The 27,315-nt window shown below is 39.6% G+C and overlaps 1 protein-coding gene across 6 annotated transcripts in view; it reads left to right on the top strand.

The window, feature by feature from the left end:
• ULK4 (unc-51 like kinase 4) overlaps positions 1–27,315 on the top strand; it is a 386,569-nt gene that overhangs the window by 44,104 nt on the left and 315,150 nt on the right. For all 6 annotated transcript variants that reach the window (XR_013994883.1, XR_013994884.1, XM_081072450.1 and 3 more), the window contains one exon: positions 19,404–19,511. Coding sequence is in view for 4 of the 6 variants with exons in the window: in XM_081072450.1 (XP_080928576.1) it covers positions 19,404–19,511 (108 nt within the window). In the remaining 2 variants the exon portion in view is untranslated. The remainder of the gene's footprint in view (positions 1–19,403; positions 19,512–27,315) is intronic.

Raw genomic sequence — 27,315 nt, 5'->3', positions numbered from 1 at the left:
GGTGTACAATTCTGTAATACGTCATCTATATATCGCATTGTGTGTTCACCACCCAGAGTCAGTTCTCCTTCCATCACCATATATTTGACTCCATTTACCCTCTTCTACCATCTCCCCTCCCCCATTACTCTCTGCTAACCACTAAACTATGGTCTGTGTCTACGAGTTTTTTGTTTCTTTGTTTGTCTTGATCCTTTGTTGCTTTCAGTTTTATATCCCACATATGAGTGAAGTCATGTGGTTCTCGACTTTTTCTGTCTGACTTATTTTGCTTAGCAAAATAATCTCAAGATCCTTCCATGTTGTTGCAAATGGCACAATTTCATCTTTTCTTATGGCAGAATAGTATTCTATTGTATATATATAACACATCTTTTTTATCCAATCAACTATTGAATGATACTTTGGTTGTTTCCATGTCATGGTCACTATAAATAAAGCTGCAATAAACATCGGAGCATATCTATCTTTATGGATAAGTGTTTTCAGATTTTTTGGGTAGATACCCAGGAGAGCGATTGCTGGGTCATATGGTAATCCTATTCATAATCTTTTGAGGAACCTCCACACTGCCTTCCATAGCGGCTGCACCAGTCTGCATTCCCACCAACAGTGAATGAGGGTTCCTTTTTCTCCACAGCCTCTCCAACACTTGTTACTATTTGTCTTCTTGATGATGGCCATTCTAACCAATGTGAGGTGATGTCTTATTGTGGTTTTTATTTGCGTTTCTCTGATGATTAGTGATGTTGAGCATCTTTTCATATGTCTATTGGCCATCTATATGTCCTCTTTGGAGAAATGTCTATTCAGGTCCTCTTCCCATTTTTTAAATTGGATTCTGTATTGCATTTAGATAATATGACTCTTCAGGCTCTTAATTTCAAACATTTCTCTATTATTTTTCAGTGCCATTTATTTATTGAAGACAAATTGTCATTTATTTTAACCAAAGCTAGAATGTTGGAAATTTTATTTTACCCTTTTGATGTCATTTGACATGATCCTCTATCACCAGTTTTTCCTGTGAACTGCTGGTAAGATGTGTACTCTTGATTAGATTTAAGATCAGTTATTTTAGAAGGGAGGGTAGGAATTCTTGTTGGTGCTGTGGATTTCCTACTGCCTCGTGGGGAGAGGCATGTAATGTCTGGTTGCCTCGTTATTAGTAATGTTACGATAGCTCACAGGCTTCAGGTGTTGTCAGCCTTATAAGGAACTTTCCCATCACTCTTTACATCATAGTTGTAGCATTCATTGATGATCATTGCTTACATGCATTAATCCTCTAGGGTTGCAAAAATGACAACTTTCTCATTCTATAATTCCTTTCTAATTGATAGCTGGGAGTTTTTCTTGTAGAAGACTTTTCCATATCAACCAGTTGGTTATCCTAAAATACAGTTTGTTGAGTAAGGGCAGGATAAATATTTCCTTTTATAAGCCAATTTTCAGAATAATGAGTTGGCGCCTTAGTTGTCTCAATAAGAATCCAGTGAGATTTTTTTGCATTATTAGAACTTAATGGGTTTATATATGTCAATCTTTTGTAGTCATTAATCTTTTTGGTGCTGAAATTGTTCCGTCTCAGTGCAATGGGAACCCTTTCAAGTTTGCTCCTTTCTCCTTTCAATAAGACCCTACTAGTGTCTCTGATAACGCCTTTGCTTTCTGTCAACAAGATTTCACAGGCTCATCTTGAGAACAGTTAGCCTTAGTTCTGAAATGAATTCTATAAGGAACCTCATTTAATTAGAAATCGTGCTTAGAGAACAGAGTCTGTTTGGGGGTATTCATTGTTGCTGGGATTGTCATTTCTTTTAGAACTTTTCAAGGGTTAGTGCTAAGAAATGTTATTTCTTAAAAAAAAAAACCACAAGTTCATTCATGCTGATACTTCTAATTCATATTTAAGATTAGAGTTTTTAATGTTTTGATTTAAAATTACTTTTCTTATAAGCTGAAAATCTTGGCTGCTAATGACATTAACATAATTACTTATTTTCTTTAACTTATAGTTTAGAATAAGTAATTTAAAAGTAATATCAATATTATCACTGATAATAAAGCTACAATGTACAGTTTAAGATATTTTTGTGCTGTTTTTTGTTCTTTGGGATATAATCCACTGGGTGATATGTACAGTCAAAATACTGAGTTTTCAGATCAATTCAAATTTTTCCTTTGTACTTCTCTCACTAATATGATTTATAATTATATATTTTTCAATTCATGTTAGATAGTTAGGGATTTAAAGATTATTTTATGCTTCATTTGGTTTAAAATTTATTCTTTTTTACCGAAGAGTTACAAATATACAGAAACGTGTACAAAACATAAATGTCATGTTCAGTGAATTCTCACAGAGTGAAAACCCACGAAACTGCCACTGGTGAAAAAATGGAATCCCAAGTTAATACTCAATCCAAAATAAGTCGGAAAGTAGGAATAATGTAAGAAAGATTAAATGAGACAAACAGAAAAGTAGATAGCAAGATGATAGACTTCAACCTCACCATATTAAAAATTACAGTAAATTTCAGTGGCCTAAATGCTCTAGTCAAAAGGTAGAGATTGTCATAGTAGATAAAAAAATAGAAACCTAGCTATATACAGTTTACATGAGACATACTTTAAATGTGAGGACAGGCTAAAACACATGGGACAAGCTATACCATGGAAACCCTAATAATAACAAAGCTTGTGCGGCTATATTAATAACAAAGTAGACATTAGGGAGTATTACGAGAGATGAAGACATCATTTCATAATCAAAGTTTTAATTCATTAGGAATTACAGTTGACCCTTGAACATCATGGGGATTGGGGGCACCAACCCTCTTCGCAGCTGAAAATCTACATATAACTTTGACTCCCCCAAAACTTAACTGCTGATTCTGCTAATGTGGGAGGAAGAGGGAAATAATCTATACCTGGAAATACTTACATCAGGACAGCAGTTCTGTAAATTCCAGTGTGCATCAGAATTACCTGGAAGGTTTATTAGAATGCAGATTGTTGGACATCGTCCCCTAAGTTTCTCATTCAGTAGGTCTGCAGTGAGACATAATAATTTGCATTTCTAGTTAAGTTCCCAGGTGAGTTTTTGAATGCTGCTGATTCAGAGATTATACTTTGAGAGCCACTATATTGGGAATTAAGAATGTTTTAAGTTTCAGTTTAAGAAGTTAGAAAAAGGAGAGCAAATTAAATCCAATGAAATTAAAATACAATAATAAAAATAGGAACTGTGATCAATAAATTAGAAAAGTAACAATAGATAAAAATCAGTGAAACCAATAGTTCATACTTTAATAATCTGTACCTAGATTGATCAAAAGGAAATAAGTAGAAAATAAAAATGACCAATGTCAGGACTAAAAGGAAGACAGCAGCAATATATTCAGCATTCATTTAAAAGTACTAAGGGGGTAATCTGGATAACTTTAAAGAAAAAAAAAAGTTTATTGGGGTGACAATTGTTAGTAAAGTTACATAGATTTCAGGTGTACAATTCTGTAATATAACTTTATGCCTGCATACTTACCAGCTTAAATGAAAGGATAAGGTCTGCTTGAATGACACAATTTCCTGGAACTGATTATAGAAGACAGACAAAATTGGAGAACCCTATGTCTGTTAGTACATTATTAAGCCACCCCTGCCCCCAAACAGCTCTGGGCTTTGATGACCACTGGTGAACTCAACCCCACTATATCTATGAATATATACATATGCAGTAGCATATACATTAATATATGTTTTGTTTACTTACATTTATATTCACTCAACAACAAATTTGCTTAGCTTTATGAGAAAGGGCAACATGGGCAACATAGCATGAATGGTAACAGCATTATAGAGTCTCATGATCTAGGTATAAGGAAAAAGCCTAGTCACTTTGCAATTGGGAAGCTTGTGGTCAAAAGAGATGCGACTGGATGGGTGTAGAGCAACTCATTTTGGGGAAATCATCATTTCTAAGTTGTTTATTTTCTTATTACTGAGCTTGGAGTGTTATCTGCCTTCCTATTATCCATCTATCTATCCATCTACCACTATTTAGCTATCTGTCTATATAAGTACCTATCTATATCTGACAGTTCTTTATATATTCTGGATATAAGTCCTTTATCAGATACATGGTTTGCAATATTTTCTCCCAGTCTGTGGCTTGTCATTTTATTCTCTTTATAGTCATTCAAAAGCAGGAGTTCTTAACTTTGATAAAGTTCCTTTTTGGATCATCCTTTTGTATCAAAAAAAACAAAACAAAACCAAAACAAAAAAAACAAAGAACCCCAGAAAACCCTATGTTTAAAAACACAAAAAGTTTCTCCTGTATTTCTTTCTAAGATTTTTGTAGATTTAGTTTTTGTATTTAGACCTACGTTTCATTTTGAATTAATTTTGTATAAGATGTTCAATATGGATCAAGGTTTATTTATTTCCTTTTGCATCTAGTCAACAAATTTTGAATGAGCACTTTCTTTGAGCCAGATAATGAAACAGGCACTGCAGGCACAGTGAGGAGGAAAACAGATGTTGCCCTGTCCTCATGGAGCATTACTGTGGACAAAGGATATTAAACAGAGAAGGAGGAAGTCATAAAGGAGACTGTGAGAAGTAGAAAGAAACTCAGGCGAGTTGTGTTAGTGGAAGGGAAGACAGGAGCATGTGCTATGAAGAAGGAACAGTCATTTTTTTAATTGTTCCTGAGAATTAGGTTTAGTTGAAAACAGAGACTTTAATTGGATTTGGCAAAGTGAGGGTTAGTGACTCGCATGCCGTAGAAGCCAGATTGGAGTGGTTGTGTAGAAAACCAGCGGTGAGCAAGTGGTGACCATGTATCTTGATAAGGACCTTTGACAATGAGTGTGGGCACATTTGAATGCTAATGGAAAAGATGAATCCAGAGGTCGGCAGTCAAGAGTGAGGCTCGAGAGGGGCTAACTGAAGTTATGTAATCCTTCAGATGGTACAAGGGAATAACGCAGGGTGACTGGCCTTATAGAAGGGACACTTTATCTGCTGGAACAGGAAGACAGGATTACTAAAGGTAGATGGGGTGGGGGGTTAAGATTTGGTGGTGGAAGGATGAGGGATCTTGTATCTAATGGCTTCTGACAATGGAGTTCATCAAAGTCACCATCAGAAAGAGGGGAATGAGTGCCCAGGGGATTTGAAGTAGAGGAGATATGAAGCTGTCCTCTCAGAGAATGAGAAAGCTGACTCACTAGGGAAAGAGAATAGGGTTCCACAGAAACCAAGAATTTAAGGTGAAAGAAACCAGTTTGCCTAGTTGTGTGATGTTCTCCAGAAGATGGTTGGGTTTCAATGGGAGGGGTGTGGTCTTTTGGAGGGAGAGAGTGGCCACTTCAAAACCCTCTCACATAAGGCCCTGTGGTTTTGTGTCTTACACCCCAGGACCCAGTCTATGTAGGAAAGCAAGTAAAGAAACGCTGTGAGAAAGTGTAGGCTTATTGGCTTTGATGGTTTTGTTGAGTTCAAACAATTATTGCTGAAGGGTTTTAAATCAGGATCATGAAAAGATATGAGTGGAAGTAAGAGAATGTTTGACTTTAAGAAGTTTTGGAGATACTCTCATGGTCCGGGGTGTGTCTGTGCATGAGTGGCTGAATTGGGGTGGAGGGAAAGGACGAGGAACTGAATGACACAGTGAAGGAACCCTATGGCCAGGTGTGTCCTCGTGGAGATCCACTCTGCTGAAGGTGAGGACCGGAGGAGAGGTGGGAAGGAAGGTGGTGAGCAAGGAGCTGGTATCCTCAGTAGCTAAGAAGACAGAGCCAGGGGGTCAGTAGCCAAGGACGCTGAGGAAAAGGCAGTGTAATATGATGTGTGAGACCCCAAATCGCAGGTCCTTTGGCAAGACAGAGAGTTTGGGGGTGTTAGCAGGAGTGAGGATACCATCCTCATCTCGCTTCCAAATACACTTTGACGTAGGGTCAAGATGACATTTGCTGCGTGGCACTAGGAAGCACAGAAAGACAGATTTTCCACCAGAATCTCAGAGAAAATGATCTCTCTCTCCTTTGCATAAAGTGCTATTTAAATTTGGCCTGTCATCAGGACTTGGTTCACAACAGTGTTGTGTGTTTTCTAGTGTCTGTGTTCTAGCTCAAGACAAAGCACTTGCCAAAATGTTGCCGGTGGGAAGAACTTTTAACACAATAGTTAACCATGTTTCTGTTAATACTTTTCTTTCTAAAACCTGCGTTTGAGCAGGATCTTCTTGTTGCTGGCAATTTGTAAAAATGATGCTAGATGCTTTCCTGAAAACATGACCTCTACCTTGTTGGTTCATATTTCCCCTTTTTTCATAGTTATTACATAGTCCCCCCCGCACCCCGAGTGCTTTGTACGCCACTGCTGAATCGGGGTAGTCTCCTCAATAGTTTTTGTGTGGAGGTGCTGTAAGATGCCATCTTTCTCGTCAGATGCTGCATGACCGACCATTTCTGGCTAGTTTGCAGCCCTGAGCCAAGACCCATCATTTATCATCTTCCACATTGTTAATTTCAGTGAATTTGCCCTGGTACCTCCCTGCGAACTAAGCTGTGTTTTCGGTTACTTTTAGGACAAATTTGTTGAAAATGGTGAAGCAGGAGTTGAATAATATTCACGTCTTTGTATAGAGTGAAGTGAAACGTGCAGGATTTGTTATATTAAGCCATGATGCTGAAGTGGATAGCATTTGGGGAATTACCATATTTGAATCACTTTTGCATACAAATGAAACATCTTACATCAAAGAATTCTTAAAAGGCATGCTTCCTAATTTCTTATAATGACAGAATTCATTTAATTTCTTACCTGACATCTTGTAGAACAATTTTTAGCTTCTGTGTTTTCTGCTTTGACTAATTTTTATGCTCATTTTACCTGAGCTGTGAATGTACCTTTGTTATAATATTTTTGGAGCAGCAGTTGTGAGGCCTGTGTATTTGAATGTGATGTAATTTAGTAATCCTTGGGAACCTAGCAAAGCATCACATTTAATTTTCTATTAGATGAAAGAAACATGGAAAGAGAATTGGTGATGGAAAGAATTGCACAGAACATAACTAATTGGAGCAGATCCCTAAAACAGAAAAGTGCAGTTTAAAATGAGCTCCCTTTCTAGTTCTACTATTTGAGGAGCATTGAAAAGACGACAATTAAACATACAGTAACAAGTAAATAATAGTAATTATGTATAGCAAGGTTAAAACCACCATATTGGAGTTATATTCTTTATGCCATAACTTTTACATATTCAAACATTGAAAAGACTCATTTTAATAAGGACAATGGTAACTTGGTTTGTTAAGAAAAATTATGTAGCGAGTGTAATTATGTTCTGTTCCCAAATAAAAATGTCATTTAACCCTCAATATACATGTACATGGGCATACACACACACACACACACACACACATCATCTACACAACAGTTGATGCTTACATTAGATACAGAAGGAGGAACTGCCAGAAGAGTGTAGAAGTACCGAGCACATATGTCTGGCTGGGTTTCCTGTCCCCTCCATTGTCAGGGTTAGTTTGGGGTTGCCAGAAGGAAGTAGAGATCGCTGGAAACGGGGTGTGCATCTCTTTCCAGTACAGCGGCTAAGAGTCCTGGCTGCCGTGCACTTGTTAGCACTGTACTGTTCTCCTCGTTGTGTCATGGTGGGTAGATTCTAGGTTGAAGCCCCTTGTAGACCCCGAAGGTCTCTCTTTGACTGACCTCCTGCAGTCACTGCCCACAGTTGCCACTGGCGAACCTCGCTGCTTGAGGAGTGGTTAAGCGGAATTCAGAGGCTCATGCTCTGATACCAAGATGACGTATGAATCTGTTGTCCCCGGCAGTCCCAGCAGTTTCTTTTTTAAATTGGAGCAAAATGAACTCAAAATTAGTGAAACTAATAGTTTGTAAAGGCTTAAAAGGCTGTGACTCAAAACAAAACCCTATAACTTATTCATTGATCAGTCTAACTGTATCATACTATGCTGCAGTATCCTTTTCCAAGAAGGAAAGGATGAATCCAGCTATTGGGTTGGAGGCTGTCATTTCCAATATTGATTAGTTTCATAAGCTGACAAAGGAAAAACTGGAAAGTGAATCTTTTCAAAGGGGTTTATATAATTCACAGTCCCTAATACATGGTACACTGAAATTGGGATAATTCAATGATGGTTTGTTTACAAAGGCGTGATTAACTCTAAGAGATAGAGCAGTTATCCAGGGTTAGGAATAGTGGAGTTGTTCTGACCTCTTTCTTATCCCAGAGAGAAGAAGGGGTGTGGGATGGGTGTGGTTCCTGGAACTCAGAAGGAGCTGCATTGAGCAGGTTAGTTGAAAGGTGCAGTACCAGGGATGGTGGAGTTGGCACAACTGCAGGGGGCAAGGATGGCTCCTTCATACCTGGAATAGCCTTCTGTTCCTGTGAAGACAAAGCGTTGTCCCTTCCAAGATCAGAAGGTTTAAGTGTAATCACCTCGCTCCTGGTGAAACAGAGCTACGTGAAGGCTTTGTGTTGACCTCTGTTCACGGCAGATTGGGCACTCAGCAGCGGCAGTAGCCAAGTCAGCTTGGTGAGTGGAAGTCCATGTTGTTGAGCCCACGCACGGCCTTCATCCTTGCTTCCATGCTGCTTTCTTTGTACATGGGCTTATTGAGCAAGCACCGGGGTACCTAGTGAAGCATATTGACTGGCATCCGTAGAAGGTTCTGCTTTTCCTGCTGACTGTTGGTGCCCTCTGCTGGGCATTTGTGGTGGATCATGAATGTCTTTAATTTCTGTTCTCATTCCAAGACCTCCAACTCTCTATATATACTCTCTCCCCCACACTTTAATTTTTTTTAGTACAATTTTGCTCTTTCCCAGTTTTTGACTGCCTGGCTAGCCTGTTAGCTCCTGCCTTTGAGTTAGTAGAGATCCATCCCTTAGTCCACCTCTCTGTGTATAGATGTGCCACCCCAAGTTCTGTGCACTCGTGGGGTTTCCTTTCACCATTGTCTTTGTGGGCTACATTTGAGTGGGGTTGCAGTGCCATGGCCATCCAGTTTTCTGCTGGTGCCGACATAACATGCCGATCTGTATGTGGCCCAGGTCTGTGCCTCCTGAACTCCCTACGAAGTCACGGGTGTGGGTTGAGGAGGGACAGGCCCCTGGGCAGTGGGAGCAGATGCCTTGGGAGTCTGAGCCACCTGCATATGGAGTGAGTGAATCTGCTTGACTTGGGCTCATATATACCATTTCAATTTTAAAATAAAATTCTGCTCTGTGTAATCAGTTTTATGATGTCATCTGATTCATGATGAGCGAGTCAGGTCCTGTAGTATTCCAGAGTCAGGCATTCATCTCAGGGCCCAGCAACAAGCCAGGAGCTGCTTTTCAGATGGAAAATTGATGTTGGTAGAGGGCAGGACAAGGCCTCCTTCCGAAGTCCAAGGGGTCTGTGCTGATTCTGCTACCATGTTTCCACCAATATAAGACCTAACCAGAAAATAAGCCCTAGCATGGTTTTTCAGGATGCTCATAATGTAAGCCCTACCCCCAAAATAAGCCCCAGTTAAGATCATCAGCCAGACGGACGCATTTTGTACATCCATTGGAACACATGACGGACGTATTGAATTATAGTAACATAATTAAATATAAATAATATTGACATTAATACTTAAATGATAATATAAATTATGATTAAGTATTGTAAATACTCAAGTGCTCACCTTTGGACAAGAGGTAAACGCCTATGTAAACACACGAACTCAAGATTTATTGCTGAATGACCAATCGGAGTACACACAACGCACGAATAATGTGCGCACTTGATAACGCATGGACGTGGTTGTGTCTAATATGAATCTTCATAATTCAATACATCGTGTGTTGTAACGGACATACTTAATGCACTCATGTGAAATAAAGAAACGTTTTCTGAATTTAGGTGCCTGCAATTTTTTGTCGCTTTTGTGTGGACCATCATTCTTAACTGTCATCATTTTTGTTGCCACTCCTGTCTTGTAAGTCTTCAGTTGACACTTGATTTAGTGGAAGATTTAAAGGGAATAATATTTTGAGCCCTAGACATGATGAGTGCAAAAAGAAAGAGCTATTTCGTTGAGTACAAGAAAGGAATCATGGAGGACCCCAAGGGCAAGAATCTTATGGCTTTCTGCAAAGAGAAGAAGTTGGATCTCTGAATAGTCCGAAAATGGCGAGCAGAGTACGATAACCTCAGTCAACAGGTGGATGAGGGAAATGCTAAGAAGGGCAAGTGTGGATCAGGTTGGTAGCCATTATTTCCTGAGCTGGAAGACATCATCTGTGAATGGATTGCTGAAAGGAGAGCAAAGCCTTTGGTTGTGCACAGGGCTGATATTCAAGCATTTGTCCTTGCAATGGCACCAACAGTTAGAAATATCCCCAGAAGAATTCAAAGCATCACAACACTGGCTGGATGGCTTCCTTCAGCGATATGAACTGTCTCTAAGATCAACAACACTGCTCAAGCTGGAAGGTACTGAAGTTATTAAACATTCACTTGCATTCAAGTCTTTTGTGGATGGCATTGACTTTTCTAAACACCAACTCTCCAACATGATTGCTATGGATAAAACTGCAGTGTTTATGGGCCAAGGATCTCAAACGACAATTGATCAGATGGGTGCCTCGTCAATCTACCTTCCCTCCACTGGTTATGAAAGTGCACATGTTACCTGTATTTTGACAATTCATCTGGATGGAAAGAAAGCCCCACCTCTAATCATCACTACTAAGGGCAAGAAAGATAAGTTTGAACGTGTTTCAGGCGTTTGTTCTTGAAACTGAAAAAGCCTGGTGTACAGAAGCAGTTATGAGGAAGTGGGTTGATTTAATGCTGCCGCTTGTTTTGCGAGGTGGCCAAAGAGGTCTGCAAGTCTGGAATTCAGCCAGCACTCACTGCGCTAAAGACATGAAGAACTTCCTTGCAGAGAGAAGACTAGATCAAATAATGATTCCCACAAGAATGATTGCCTATCTCCAGACTCCTGATATTTCAAGAAACAAGCCATTCAAGGACCATTTGTGCATGGAAATCAATGGCTACATTGAAAATAGAATGGAGAGAAATCAGCGTGGAAACTTTGTGAAGCCTAGCCTGTAAGAGGTCGTGACTTGGGTGAAGAATTCATGGGATAAAATCACTGACAGCTGTGTTGCCAGTGCACTACGAGCAGGTTACATGGACAAGAAGTGCTCATTTAAGGAGAGCTCTGTTGCTGGGCATGAAAGATTGGGGCCAATGGTTCTGCAGGAAATGGAGTTGCAAGACGTTCAAGCTGGAATTTGGGGTTTGGAGAGTTATAATGATGTTCCAGAAGAAGATGACATGACTGTATTTGAATAAATACAGATTTTTGTACATGAATAAATGAATAAATGTAGATTGTTGTACATGAATGTAGATTGTTGTACTTTAAAAAAATAAGACATCCCCTGAAAATAAGCCCTAATGCATCTTTTGGAGCAAAAATCAATATAAGCCTTGGATATATTTTCGGGGGAATACGGTACTTGGGCTTGCCATAGGCTTTATGTGGCATACCTATTTGCCACAGTAGTTCCAACAGCATTCGTTCTGCTGGGTCTTAAGACCCGACTGGCAGAACAGCTTGTACTTCAGCTGGGACCTGCCACAGACCCCTTTCTTGGGCCACTCTCAAAACTAGCAGCGATCAATAAATGGGTGGGAGCCTTTAAAATCCAAACAGGCTCACCAATCATTGCACCTCCTTATCTTGGTGGGTAAGACAAGGAGCAGCAAGTTCTCTTGCACTGCAGGAGGAATATCATCACATGCCCCAAGACCACCGAACTCCTAGGAACTTCACAAATGTAATAGCCTGTGAAGTTTTGCAGGGTTAATCTCCTACCCTGTGGCATGCACATTACGGTGCTGCTTACCAGGTCCAGTTAGCATAATGTCATCAATCTAATGAAACAGTGTGATGTCCTACAGATTATCAAGATGATCAGTGGCCCTCTGGATTGTATTACGCCAGAGCAGATGACTTGATTTAGGAGCAATTCAGCAAGTAGAAACTGCTTCTGATTTATTTACTGACTGGAATGGAAAAGAAAGCATAGCAGGTGCCAAGGGCTGTATTGATTTGCTTCAGTAAAGATGCCCCATCTGAAACTGTACCTCTAATAGGTATCATTGCCATATTAAATTTGCAATAATCTGTAGTAAATCCTTAGGATGTGTATGCCTTCTGCACTGACCTAACAGATCAGCTAAATGGGGATGTGGTCGGAATCATCCCCTGGACCGCTTGGCTTTAGTGGCACTTATCCCTAATCACTGAGCCCCTTCTATATGGTTTGCTTTTGGTTTCCTGTCATTGGGTGGGCAGGCAGGGCAGATGTTCTAGTTGCAGGACTTCCACTTTGGCCCTTGCAACTCTCAGTAGTCCTCAATTCACTGGTCAGCTGTCCACTTTGGGAATCCTGCCAGTTACTAGGTGTATCTTTTCTCACTGTATGTTCTCGGATGAGGAAAATAACCAAGGATGGGTCCATGGCGCACTGGACAGATGTGAGATGTATTTAGCTCCATGTAGCACCTGACCTTGATGACCTTGATGAGCAACCCCTCTGACTACTGGAGTATAATGGCATCCTAGGTCTCCAGAGATCAGCCTAAGTTCAGAGCCAGTATCTAATAACTTTCAACGGTCTGGGTATTTCCCTTTCCCCAGTGCTCAGTCACGTGTTAAGTGACTGAGGACACTCTCAGGAAGGAAAGTGTTGGGCAAGATTCACAGCACTCACCTGTGGGTACTTTGTAGGGCTCCCTTTCAAAGGGACCTCCAGCTTCGTCAGAGAGCTCTGGGTCTTTGAACCAGCTTGGGTGTGGGATTGGGATAAAAGGCTGAATCCTTCATACAGGGACTCTTGTTAGGTGTCTGTCCAATGAACCTAGAAATTTTCTTACTATATGTCAAGCATCAATTTAGTAGGCTAATTTCATGGTCAATTTACCATTGTCTCGGATTCTGGTGGGTCGGAATACTCGGATATCCAGATTGCCCAGGGACTCTCTGGGTCTACCTGTGTTTGCAGTTAAATGCTGCCATTGGTCTCTTCTGGAATCCCATTATTCCCATTGTGATCAGAGAATCCAATTCCATTGTCAGTATTTTCCACTGTCATTTCTGGGTTGTAAAGGCCAGCTGCCTCAGCTTCTCAAAGAGGCTGGGGTTCGCCTTCCCCCTACCCCCCGCCCCAACCCCACACCCTCTCTTTGCCAGGCATATTTTTTCAGGCCCACTTGGGAGGGGCGGCTGGGACAGGTTGAACTTTCTAGAACCATTCCCACGTTTCTAATTTCCTGAGCATTCAGGCTCTGTTCTCTGTAGCAGTGATTCTTAACCTTGCAGCACATTAAAATTCCCTGGGGGGCTTTAAAAATTTTGATGTCCATGCTGTATCCCAGACCAATTAAACCAGAATCTCTGGGGGGTGTGGAGGGTAGATGCAGGTTTCTGTAGTTTTTAAAGCTGAGCAAGTGATTCCAACATGGAGACAACATTGAATCCCACGGTAGTGATTTCAGATGTTGTCCTACACCTTCAACATCACTTGGCAACTTGTCAGGCAGACAAATTCCCAGGCCCCACCCAGACCTATCGAATGAGAAACTCGGAGGGTGGAGCCCAGCAATCTGTTTATTTTATTTTATTTTTTATTTTATTTTTTTTACAAATTTTTTAGTGATTATGAAGCATACTAAAATTTGTGAACCACTGCTCTGCAGGATGTTAGGGGGAACCCCTAGCGTTTGACTTCATTAGTTATAGACCATTATTAAGGCCATGTTTCCACTGGTCAGCCTAGCAAATTCCCGGGTGAGAGGAAATGAGAATGTGAGCTGCAGACCTGCTTGTGAGACTTGGTTTGATTCTCAGGGAAGACAAGCTTTTTTGCAGGCTGATTCATTTCTTATTCGTGCGTCCTTAGGATCCCAACTGAATGTGAATGGTCTCCTGTTCGACACCACACCATAGGCAGGCCCTAGGATTTGTCTCTTGTTCCATTTCAAAAGGTTATTTCAAGGTCAACAAGATTCAGCACTTGCCCCCAAGGGTTAAATTATCTTGTGTACTTCCCTGTTTCTTTGTTTTCCTCTTTTCTCTCTATTTTTGGTCTTTGAGGTCTCCCTTAATTTCTTGTCAGTTTAGCTTTGCTTTTTATAAAGATATTTAAAAATATTTTAGCCAGCATTTTTTATCATTTTCAGTGAAAGGAATATTGAGGATATCTTGTCTGCCATCCATCAGAAATGGAAAAAATAATTTAAATCATTAATCTGGTTCTGGACTACAGATGCATTGCAATTTGACATCCAATTTCTTAAATTAATCTGAGTGGCAAGATTTATCAGTATAGTTTTCATTCACTGCTTTTCTGGTGGTTGGGGCTTTGCAGCCCTGGTGTCAGGTCTGTGACATAAATGTTGACGGCAGATCTTAGCTGCTCATGAATGATCTTCTTCCACCCCAACGTATGGGTGCAATGGTTTGCTGATTGTTTTGTTAGTGACTATTCTAAAGTATGAAAACTCCTTCATTCCTAGGTATAAATACAATGGTCTCCTTGAATTGAATGATTAGGGTTCTGCCTCGGGATCGGCTAGCTTACATCGTGGTAATGAAAACCATCAAAATCTCAGAGGCTAAGTAACGCCAGGGGCAGATGACCTCAGTTTTCCAGGCTGCTTCCATCCAGCCTGGATGACATCTCCATCCAGGCTGGATGACATCTCCACCCAGGCTGGATGACATCTCCATCCACCGTGATGCTTTCAAAGTATCTTGGGACGGGGAAGAGAGTATTGAAAATTGCACGCAGGTATACATATATCATTTCTACTTTCAGCTGATTGCCTGGACCTAGTCTCACCACCCCACCCAATCACAGGAAGCTGGGAAATATTTTTGTGTGTCTAGGAAGGGAAGGGAACTGGACAGCACAAGTACTGTCTACTACTTTTGTAGTCTGACTCTGCCTTCCTTAAGTATAAAGGGTATTTATTAGGAGGCAATGGGCAAGGTCAGAGGCTCCAAGAGGAGGTTTGGAACAGTCAGGACCTGGCAGCTTTAGAAGACCTCTTGGACCCTTGCTTGGGGCCACTACTAGAATGAATGCATGAACTTCGGCTGTTCCTTTATTCTCTGTCCCTCACTCAGTGCTCAGATGTTTGAGCAAGTTTTGCTGGCTGAGTTTAGGCTGTGGCCCTGCCCTTGACAGTTCCAGACTATGGGAGGAAAGATGTTTCTGAAGGGAGCCAGGGACCCTTTCACGTTCTGTAGTTGGAGGGCAAGAATGCCTATTTTGTCACTTCACAGACTAAGCACTGTACTGGAAAGGTATTTCCCCTAAAGGAAGTTGAATGGTGTTAGGAAGAGAGAGGGACTGGATGACCAAAAAATGACAAATTTCTTTCGCAGTTAAATTTGTTGATCTCTAATTGAACAAGCGACTCAGGAAGTTGATCAAGTTTTTGTACCTAGTGCTTCCAAATATTTGATGTGACTGTAAAAGACTGGATAAGAAATCTACTTATGCGTTTTCTCCGCTTTTCCTGACACTTCATTATCTTTGAGAGAAGGAGTCCATCCGTTTATAGGTTGTTTATGTTTAGGCCTCAACAGGGAGCCAACGAGGTAGCAGTCCTTACTTCTCCCCGATTGTCTAGTTTTAGGAGTTAGACGCTAATTACAGGTGCCGGTTTGAGTACAGTCACGCAGTCAACAGGCAGAGAATTAGAGATTAAAGACTATGTCCACAGAAGAGAATGTTAACAGTTTGATGTCAAGATGTCACCAGGGAAGCTTCTTACAGACAGCGCTGCAACATTGCAATAACATTTTTAGTTATTAAATACAGGACAAGATTGTATATTCTTCCGCAGGTTTGCCATCTTTGTTCTCCTGCATCATGGGACTTCCCTTATCTGTCTGGATTCCGTTTTCTCTCTCCGTCTCACTTTTTTAACCCACTCTTGTGGAAAGGAGGGCTTGAAGTTTCTAGTCTATGGATGTGATTTTATTTGCCAAGGCTTCATCAGAAATATAAGATCCCAAGGGATCTCAGATTTCATACAAATAGAATTTAAGAAAGGATTATTGAAGCTTATAATGCTCTTATTTTATGTGCCCAGGTTATGTTTGGGACAATGAAAGTGTTGTTCTCAGACAGAACAAGCCCGGGCAAAGAGGTATCCCTCAGAATTCTCTGGTCATTTGAGGTTGTAGAATGCCTCTTACTGCAGGGGAATGGAAGAATGTGGACCAGGGTCTAGTTTAAAGATTGCGTTGATGAAATGACTGCTGTACTCGCTCCCATTGGAAGTAGTTACACACAGCTTAGAAAATGTCCCTTTGGTCCAGTCAAACACTGACTGAATAGGAAATGCCAGATACTTTCTAGATTTGGAGTTTAATTCACTTTCTCTTTGTAGCTCTTCGTTGTAGACCCATCAACGTGGATGTTTAAAAACCACATTTTGAGGGTCAAGAGCAACCAAATTATATTTGCGCAAGTATCAGAATGTCAGTGTTATAACTGCAGAACTTCCATGCCTTGGTAGTCTCCTTAATTCGTCATCTTCCTGTCTTTCTGCCCTTGACTTAAGAGACTCTCCCGGATATGTGAAACTGAAGCACGGTCAACCTTTTAATATCAATCTGATGGTTTCAGATAAAGCCAAGAGGCCTGGCTCAACCTTGCCAAAGTTGTTATTATAGAAAATGGGTTTTGGTTTCAAAGTAGTTTAGGAAAAAGTGGTACAATCTTAAATTTTTTGTAGTAATCACCCCACCAGTCAAGCCTGTGGTTGCAGGAGGATAGTTTTCATTAGGATAATAGAACCAGTGATGGAGTAGATATGCCTCAAAGCATAGTGACAGAAGTAAGACCCCAAATCCCTCCCCCCCATTTTCCTTTACTTAGGTTTTTCAAAAAATGCACACCATAGCATAATACTTGAATATCCTATTTTTATATCTTTTTTTTTTTAAAGTTAAAGTTTACTGGGGTGACAACTGTTAGTAAAGTTACATAGGTTTCAGGAGTACAATTCTGGAATACATAATCTGTATATCATATTGTATGCTCACCACCCAGAGTCAGTTCTCCTTCCATCACCATATATTTGATCCCTTTTACCCTCATCTAGTTTGAATGTTAGAAGGCCAGGTAAAATTTTATAGACTATAGCAAAAGATGCATGAGAACAATATCCAAATATTACTTGGATTTCTGAGTTTGAAGAAGAACTAAACAAATTTATTTTACTTTTTTGGTTCTGTTTAATATTCGAATGTTGGTGCATGTAGCTCAACAAAAACTTATTTTTCTCTTTGATATTTGTCATTTATGTGGCATACTTGTTTATTCTTCTTATAGTTTTCCATTTTAATATTAATACTTCTTTAAATTTTAAAAATAAGTGGGAAATCTATACAAATAACATTGCAGAGAAACGTTATCTGTTGTGTACTGTTTAATGCTAGCCAAAGTTAACTTTGCAAGTGAGATGTCAGATTGCTGTGGCATTATTAGCATAGATTATCTGATATGTGTCTATTTATAAGACACTGAGCTCCAAAGCAATTTCTATTATGCTGGGGGCAGTTCAGACAGTTTTATTTCTTTAAGGATCTGCAGCATTAAAATGTTTTTTTTTTTTAATTTCCAGTGATACATACTGACTGACACAAAAAGCCAGTGGATTATAAAATGGAGAAATGTTATAAATTCCTGTCGCTAGCTTTGTGAAGCTGAAAGCTAGATCTGGATTTTGAATTTAGTATGAGGTTTACTTAAAAAAAAAATTACACCTTTTATTTTGAAATACTAATTGTAGATTCACATGAGGTTGTAAGAAATAATACAGAGAGGTACTGTGCGTACTTCTCCAGTTTTCCCCAAGGGTAACATCTCGGAGGACTCCACTACAGTATTACAACCAGGATATCGACATCCAAACCGTGAAGGCACAGAACAGTTTTATCACAAGGATCCCTTAGACTGCCCTTTCGTAACCATGCCTACTTCCCTCTGTCATGTGTCCTCCCCTGTGCTCCCACCCCTGGCAACTGCCAATCTGTTGTCCATTTCTATATTTTTGTCATTTTGAGACTGTTGTAGAAATGGCATCGTACGGTATGTAGCCTTTTGGGATTGGCTTTTTTCATTTAGCACAGTTCTCTGGAGATTCATCCAGGTTGTGGCATGTGTCAATAGTTTGTTCCTTTTTATTGTGCAACAGTATTCCACAGTATGGTTCCACCTTGCTATCTGGATTGTGGTGATGATTTCACAGAGGTACATGTATCAACTGTATCTAATTGTACACTTGAAATATAGGCGGTGTGTTGCATGTCAGTTATAACAATGAAGCCATGTAAAAAACTACCGTGTCACCAAATGTGCCTCCAGTGCGTAACTACTGTGCAGCGGCCCCACGTGCAACTCCAACCCCTCTGCACTCTTGTTTGTAAAATGAGACCAGTGATCACATGCTTGGATGTTGTATCACTGTCAAATTGCTCTGGAAGTTTTCAAATGCTTGTTTGCAATTTTTATACTTACGTCTCCGTTGATGGTAAGCAACAGTCCTGTCTGTGACTTTGAGTCCCACTGTTTTAGAGCAGTGCTCCCACACTACCTTGGGTACGTTATTTTCCAGTCTCAGAATGGGGCCATTCTTTCTGTACCGTTCGAAACAGACACTGTGCTCTACTTCATGGTCACGCTGTGATTGGATTAACCCGTGTTGTAGTGTATGAATTCCGGCAATGAGAGTATATGATTTTCTTAGCACGACTCCTAGGAAATTAACTAGATCTGATAAAATATGCTGCTGAGTTTCAAAGTGGATTACGTTGAAACTTTGGTGGAGTATTTCTCCTCTCAGAGTTTCAAAGGAATCCTTTAAAAGTGTAATGCAATGTAAGAATTTTTCAAACCGGGGTGTGCTGGATCCTACGACGGAGCTGGCCTGGTAAGATCTGTGTTCAGGTCTTGGCCACTTCAGCAAACTGCATGGGGAGCTGCTGGACCTCTCGCAGCCTCAGTTTCTGTCTAAAGATAGAGCAACTGGTGCCTCACGGCATCAGTGATACGTGAAACTGCTTGGTAACTGATAAGTGCTGTGTGGACGAGAGTTTATTTCACCGGATAGATTTTTACCTTTATCAGGATTAAGGCCCATATGTTGGAAAATAATTTGAAAACTTGTTCTTAAAAATGGGCAGTGAATTTTGTAGAGTGTCTTGCCTTTTGCATATAGGTTAAAGAACTGAGAGATTCATATGAAATAATACATGTTTTTTTTTTCTCTTTTCAGGCAATTATTCTCTTAACCGAATTAATTAGGGAAAACTTCAGGAACAGCAAATTAAAACAGTGCCTTTTACCAACCCTTGGGGAGCTGATTTATCTTGTAGCTATCCAGGTGAGACTGTCTGGTTGACTCTCTTGCTCTTTGACGTGTTCTGACGTATCGGGCTGACAAGTATTAATATCCTCTTAAAAGTGTTTTGACTTTGCCTCTTGGAGCATGCCTTAGGAACATAGGAGAAATTTTGCTTCTGGATAAGAGAGACTAACAGTGTCCGTCTATCTCTCTCTCCCTGTCTGTCTCTCTGTTAGTCAGTCATCTTCCTTCTCTCCCAGTGCCTTTTTTTTTTTTTTTTAAACTTTAAAGTGTAGGAGAATCTCAGGTCACATTTTAAAACCTATGGACCGAAAGTCCAAAATACTTCCTAGGTTGCAGCTATCTTTGACTCCTTTAGGCAAGAAGAAGTCGGCCTTTGCTTCTCCCAGTATAAAAGCTCTATTTCAGTTTAAAACACCACTTTTGCAAATATAGCTCTTTACATGGCCATGAGAATTGGTGATTGCAGAATGTGACTAATTATTTGTTAAGTTACAGTATGGAAGGAGTATTGAATTCCACAAAGGAAAATTGCATGTTTCATTGGTGTCATTTTTTAGAATAGTATTGAATAGATATTGATCAATTATGAGTTAGTCATTTCATTTGAGAGTTTTCAATAAGTACCATAAGTTATAAGTGAATCAGGAGGTTCTCTCATTACAAATCTGATGTTTTGTTTGTAGAACTTTCTTAAATGTTAAGTAACCTGAGTATCCTTAGTATGTAAATTAAATTGACTTTCTGGACAATCATCATTTTAAGGCCAACTACCATAATTGTTATAAAACACAAGTATTTGAAGCCATTTAGCACCATAATTAGTATTGATAGTTGGTACCGCATATCTCTCCTTATTCTTCGCTTTCATAAATGTCTTGGCAGTTCCCGGCTCTTCGCATGTCAGTATAAATTTTAGAGTCAGCTTGTTCAATTCTGTAAATCATTTTAAAAAATTGCATTGGCTGTACATATCAATTTGGGAAGTACTACTATCGTTATTATTTGGAGTCTTCCAGTGCGTATTTGGAATTGTAATGAATCTATGTATCAGTCAATTAGGAAAGTATTGGTATATTTATGGTATTTTGTCCTCCAGGGCACAAACAATGGCATTTCCATATATTTATATTTTTTCAAAATATTTTCATTAAAGTTACTGCTATTCATAAAGTTTTTGGACATCTATATTTGGTTGAATTTACTCTTGGGTAATTTTCTGTTTTGAAGAGACAACATATTCATGAAGCTAGAAAACTAGGAGGTAAAGAAAGGTATACCGGGAAAAGTCTCTGTCCTATTTTTGTCCCCCATCTGCCTAGTTCCCTAATGAATAACCGTTATAACTACTTCCTTACTTATAAAGTCACTTTTGTACGTACGAGCAAATAGAAATGTAGATTCTTTTGTGTCATTTACAACTTGCTTATTTCACTTAATAGTTACGTCCTATTAAGAATAGTGTATGGAGATACACACTCTGGAGCTGTTTCTTAATTAATATGCATGTATTTCTTTTTTTTTTTTTTTTTTTTTTTTTTTTAATTAATTTTATTGGGGTGACAATTGTTAGTAAATTTACATAGATTTCAGGTGTACAATTCTGTATTACATCGTCTATAAATCCCATTGTGTGTTCACCACCCAGAGTCAGTTCTGCTTCCATCACCATATATTTGATCCCCTTTACCCTCATCACCCACCCCCCACCCCCTTACCCTCTGGTAACCACTAAATTATTGTCTGTGTCTATGAGTTTTTGTTTCTCATTTGTTTGTCTTGTTCTTTTTGGTTTATATACCACATATCAGTGAAATCATAGGGTTCTCTGCTTTTTCTGTCTGACTTGTTTCACTTAGCATTATTCTCTCGAGATCCATCCATGTTGTCACAAATGTTCCTATATCATCTTTCCTTAACGCCGAATAGTATTCCATTGTGTATATGTACCACAACTTCTTTATCCATTCATCTATCGAAGGACATTTTGGTTGTTTCCATGTCTTGGCCACCGTAAACAAAGCTGCAATGAACATTGGCGTACACGTGTCTCTATAGAGAAATGCTTTTATATTTTTGGGGTAGATACCCAGGAGAGCGATTGCTGGGTCATATGGTAATTCTATTCGTAATTTCTTGAGGAACCTCCACACTGCCTTCCATAGCGGCTGCACCAGTCTGCATTCCCACCAACAGTGTATGAGAGTTCCTTTTTCTCCACAGCCTCTCCAACACTTGTTACTATTTGTTTTGTTGATGAAAGCCATTCTGACTGGGGTGAGGTGATATCTCATTGTGGTTTTCATTTGCATTTCTCTGATGATTAGCGATGTTGAGCATTTTTTCATATGTCTATTTGCCATTTGTATATCCTCTTTGGAGAAATATCTCTTCAGGTCCTCTGTCCATTTTTCAATTGGGTTGTTTGTTTTTTTGTTGTTGAGTTTCATGAGTTCCTTGTATATTTTGGATATTAGCCCCTTATCAGAGGAACTGTTTGCGAAAATCTTCTCCCATTCAGTTGGTTGCCTCATTATTTTGTCAATAGTTTCTTTTGCTGTGCAGAAGCTTTTCAGTTTCATATAATCCCATTTGTTTATTTTAGTTTTTACTTCCATTGCCTTTGGAGTCAAATTCATAAAATGCTCTTTGAACCCAAGGTCCATAAGTTTAGTACCTATGTTTTCTTCAATGCAGTTTATTGTGTCAGGTCTTATGCTTAAGTCTTTGATCCATTCTGAATTAATTTTGGTACATGGTGACAGATAGCAGTCCAGTTTCATTCTTTTGCACGTAGCTATCCAATTCTGCCAGCACCATTTATTGAAGAGGCTGTCTTTCCTCCATTGTATGTTTTTAGCTTCTTTGTCAAAAATTATCTGTCCATATTTATGTGGTTTTATTTCTGGGTTCTCAATTCTATTCCATTGGTCTATGTGTCTGTTTTTCCGCCAATACCAAGCTGTTTTGATTATTGTAGCCCTGTAGTACAAGGAAAAATCAGGGAGTGTGATACCTCCAGTATTGTTCTTTTTTTTTAATATTGCTTTGGCTATTCGGGGTCTTTTGTGGTTCCAAACAAATCTGATGATTTTTTGTTCTATTTCTTTAAAAAATGCCATTGGGATTTTAATGGGGATTGCATTAAATCTGTATATGGCTTTGGGTAATATGGCCATTTTAACTATGTTGATTCTTCCAATCCATGAGCACGGAATGTCTTTCCATTTCTTTGTGTCTTCTTCAATTTCTTTCAAAAATGTCTTATAGTTTTCAGCATATAAATCCTTCACATCCTTGGTTAAGTTTATTCCTAGGTATTTTATTCTTTTTGCTGCAATTGCAAAAGGAATCGTTTTTTCTATCTCTTTTTCTGAGATTTCATTGTTGGTATATAGGAAAGCAATGGACTTTTGTACATTGATTTTGTAGCCAGCAACTTTACTATATTCATTGATTGTTTCTAATAGCTTTTTGGTGGAGTCTTTAGGGTTTTCTATGTATAGCATCATGTCATCTGCAAAGAGTGACAATTTAACTTCTTCATTCCCAATTTGGATGCCTTTTATTTCTTTCTCTTGCCTGATAGCTCTGGCGAGGACTTCCAACACTATGTTGAAAAGCAGAGGTGATAGGGGACAACCTTGTCGTGTTCCTGAACGTAGAGCAAAGGGCTTCAGCTTTTCACCATTAATTATGAGGTTAGCTGAGGGCTTGTCGTATATGGCCTTTATTATGTTGAGGTATTTTCCTTCTATACCAATTTTAGTAAGTGTTTTAATCATAAATGGATGTTGTATCTTATCAAATGCTTTTTCTGCATCAATTGATATAATCATATGATTTTTGTCCTTTATTTTGTTTATGTGATGTATCACATTGATGGATTTGCGAATGTTGAACCATCCTTGTGCCCCGGGGATGAACCCCACTTGGTCGTGATGAATAATCTTTTTAATGCATTGTTGTATTCGATTTGCTAGAATTTTGTTTAGGATTTTAGCATCTGTATTCATCAGAGATATAGGTCTGTAGTTTTCTTTTTTTGTGTTGTCCTTACCAGGTTTTGGTATCAGGGTAATGTTGGCCTCATAAAATGAGTTAGGGAGTACTGACTCTTCCTCAATTTTTTGGAAGAGTTTGAGCAGGATTGGTATTAGATCCTCTTTGAAGGTTTGGTAGAATTCACTGGTGAAGCCATCTGGTCCAGGACTTTTGATTTTGGGAAGGTTTTTGATGACTGATTCAATTTCGTTACTGGTGATCGGCCTGTTAAGATTTTCCAGTTCTTCATGATTCAGCCTTGGAAGGCTATATGTTTCTAAGAACTTGTCCATTTCTTCTAAGTTATTAAATTTGGTGGCATATAGTCCTTCATAGTATTCTTGGATAATCCTTTGTATTTCTGTGGTGTCCGTGATAACTTCCCCTTTTTCATTTCTGATTTTGTTAATTAGTGTCTTCTCTCTTTTTATCTTAGTGAGTCTAGCCAAGGGTTTGTCGATTTTGTTAATCTTTTCAAAGAACCAGCTTTTTGTCACATTAATTTTTTCTATTGTCTTTTTGTTCTCTATTTCATTTAGTTCTGCTCTGATTTTTGTTATTTCCTTTCTTCTGCTGACCTTGGGTTTCGCTTGTTCTTCTTTTTCTAGTTTTTTAAGGTGTAACATGAGGTTATTTATTTGGGATTTTTCTTGTTTCTTGAGATAGGCCTGTAATGATATAAATTTCCCTCTTAAAACTGCTTTCGCGGCATCCCAAAAATTTTGGTAGGATGTATTTTCATTGTCATTTGTTTCTATGTATCTTTTGAGCTCTCCTCTAATTTCTTCTTTGATCCAGTCGTTCTTTAAAAGTATGTTGTTTAATGTCCATGTATTTGTGTTTTTTCCTGCTTTCTTTTTGCAGTTGATATCCAATTTCAAAGCTTTGTGATCAGAGAATATGCTTGGTATGATTTCAATCTTCTTAAATTTGCTGAGGCTGATTTTGTGTCCCAATATATGGTCTATCCTTGAGAATGTTCCATGTACACTAGAAAAGAATGTATAGTCTGATGTTTTAGGATGAAGTGCTCTATATATGTCAATTATGTCCAATTCATCTAATGTGTCATTTAGGGCTGCGATTTCGTTATTTATCTTCTGTTTGGATGATCTATCCATAGCTGTCAATGATGTATTTAAGTCCCCTAGTATAATTGTGTTTTGGTCAATTTCTCCCTTTAGTTCTGTTAGTAGTTGCTTGGTATATTTCGGTGCTCCCTGATTGGGGGCATAAATATTGATGACTGTTATGTCTTCTTGTTGTATAGTCCCCTTTACCATTATGAAGTGTCCATCTTTGTCTCTTGTTATCTTTTTCACCCTGAAGTCTGTTTCATCGGAAATCATTATGGCTACACCTGATTTTTTCTGGGTACCATTTGCTTGAAGTGTCAGTTTCCACCCTTTCACTTTGAGTCTATGCTTGTCCTTGTAGCTGAGATGTGTCTCTTGTAGGCAGCATATGGTTGGGTTTAGTTTTTTGATCCAATCTGCTACTCTGTGTCTCTTTATTGGTGAGTTCAGTCCATTTACATTCAGGGTGATTATTGATATGTGAGGATTTCCTGTCATTCTGTCTTTAGTTTTCTGGTAAGGCTGTGTCTCCATTGTTTCTTTGCCTTTTTGTTGTTGTCTGTTATTTCTGTGTGGTAGTATTCTATGATGTTTCCCTCTGTTTCTTCTTTTATTACAGTATATATTTCAGATTTGGATGTTTTTTGAGTGGTTACCCTTAAGTTTATGTAAAAGAAAGTTTGATATTTAGAGTATTCCAGTTTTTTCAGTACGCTTACTTTCTCTATTCCCATATTCCAGTTCAGGCCTTTACGCTCCCCCTTTTTATGTTTCGGTTGCCACAAGTTGTCCCTGTTGATGGTGGTCTAATAGCCTCCTTTAGTATTTCTTGTAGTGTAGGTCGTGTATTAGAAAATTCCCTCAGCTTCTGGATGTCTGGAAAGATCTTTATTCCTCCTTCATATCTAAAGGAGATCTTTGCTGGATATATTATTCTTGGCTCATGATTTCTCTCTTTCAAGAGTTTGAATATTTGGTTCCATTCCCTCCTAGCTTGTAGAGTTTCTGCTGAAAAATCTGATGATAATCTAATGGGCTTTCCTTTGTAAGTTACCGTCTTCTTTTCCCTGGCTGCCTTGAGGATTCTTTCTTTATCATTGATTTTAGACAGCTTCAATACAATGTGCCTTGGTGAAGGCCTGTTGGGATTGAGGTAATTAGGTGTTCTATTTGCTTCTTGGATTCGAGGATCCAGTTCTGTCCACAAGTTTGGGAAGTTCTCATCAACGATTTGTTTGAATATATTCTCTGTTCCCTTCCCTCTTTCTTCTCCTTCTGGTATGCCCATTATTCTTATATTGCTCTTTCTGATGGAGTCAGAAAGTTCTTGTAGAGTTCTTTCATTTCTTTTAAGTCTCAAGTCTCTTTCTTCTTCCCTCTGTGTAAATTCCAGGTTCCTATCTTCGATGTCACTGATTCTTTCCTCCATCTGGTCAACTCTACTACCTAAGCTGGATATTTTATTGTTAATTTCTTCTATTGAGTTCTTAATCTCCAGAAATTCTATTTGGTTCTTTTTCAAGATTTCAATCTCTTTTGTAAAATGCTCATGGTGTTCTTTGATTGTGTTTCTGAGTTCATTAAACTGCCTTTCTGTGTTTTCTTGCATCTCGTTCAGTTTTTTCAGAATTGCGATCTTGAATTCTCTGTCATTTAAATCACAAAGGTCCATATCTCTAAGTTCCTTTTCTGGAGACTTTTCACTTTCTTTCTGAGCTATCTTGTTGCCTTGGTTATTCATGGCAATCACTGATTTACTATTTCTCTTCCTAGACATCTACAGGAGTGTCTTCTGCAACAGGTTGATAGGTATGCGAAGAGCTTTTGGAGTTCCAAAGCTCTTTCTGCACCAGATTCAGAGCCCGTTTGTTTCAGCAGTTCTGTTTACTCCTGCAGGGATCCGCCCAGATAGGTGGGGCCAGGGGCGGGGTGAGTTGTGAGAGGTGGCCCAGAGCAATGGCGGCGACCACCGCCACAGCCAGTCCTGCTTCCACAGCTCCCTCCCCTTTGCCGGAACTAGTTGAGCTGCGAATCTGTGTCTGCGGTCCACAGTTCTCAGAGCAGCAAATATTCTGTCCTTTGATCCGACACTGCTACTTTATCGCTTCTAGCACCGGGCAGGTGGGGGCGGGGCGAGCTCTGGGAGGGTAGGGAGGGGGCGGCTAGTCTCCGTGCCTAGGGCTTCCGTTCTCCGCTCGGCAGTGAGGGCTTAAACCACCGATTTCAGCCCTCTTCCCTCAGTCTTTGCTCCGAGGTCTGCCGTGAGCGAGCGTTGGGTTCAGCGGTTTTGTATGCTGCCCCCTCAGCCCTGTGGGCCGTAAGCGGAGCCCTAGCAGTCCGAGTCCTTCCCTCTCCCGCAGGTGCGGAAGATCCGGGTGCAGCGGGCTCCGAGCACTGGGCTAGGTCTGCGTCCTGCGCCCGCGCGGCTCCGTCTCTGCACTTCTCCTCTCCCTCCTCCCCTGCTCGCGCGATTCACCCACCTGGAGGTGAATTCCGTAGTCGGCCTCTTCGTCTTGCCTGTCTGCTGTGCAAGGAGTCCTTTGTGGAGTTATTGTTGTCCGATTCGTTGTAAATTCCAGGGGAGCGTTACAGAGGCTCACCTCACGCCGCCATTTTTTTTTCCCATGTATTTCTTATCAGTACTCTTTTCCTCCCTCTCTCCCTCTTCTTGTAGTGGAACATTCTCGTGTATGCCAAGTTTT

Source organism: Rhinolophus hipposideros, assembly GCF_964194185.1.
Source record: "Rhinolophus hipposideros genome assembly, chromosome: 14".
In the NCBI taxonomy this organism is placed as follows: domain Eukaryota; kingdom Metazoa; phylum Chordata; class Mammalia; order Chiroptera; family Rhinolophidae; genus Rhinolophus; species Rhinolophus hipposideros.
The sequence above is the reverse complement of the archived record's forward strand: the minus strand, read 5'-3'. Positions and strand labels throughout refer to the sequence as shown.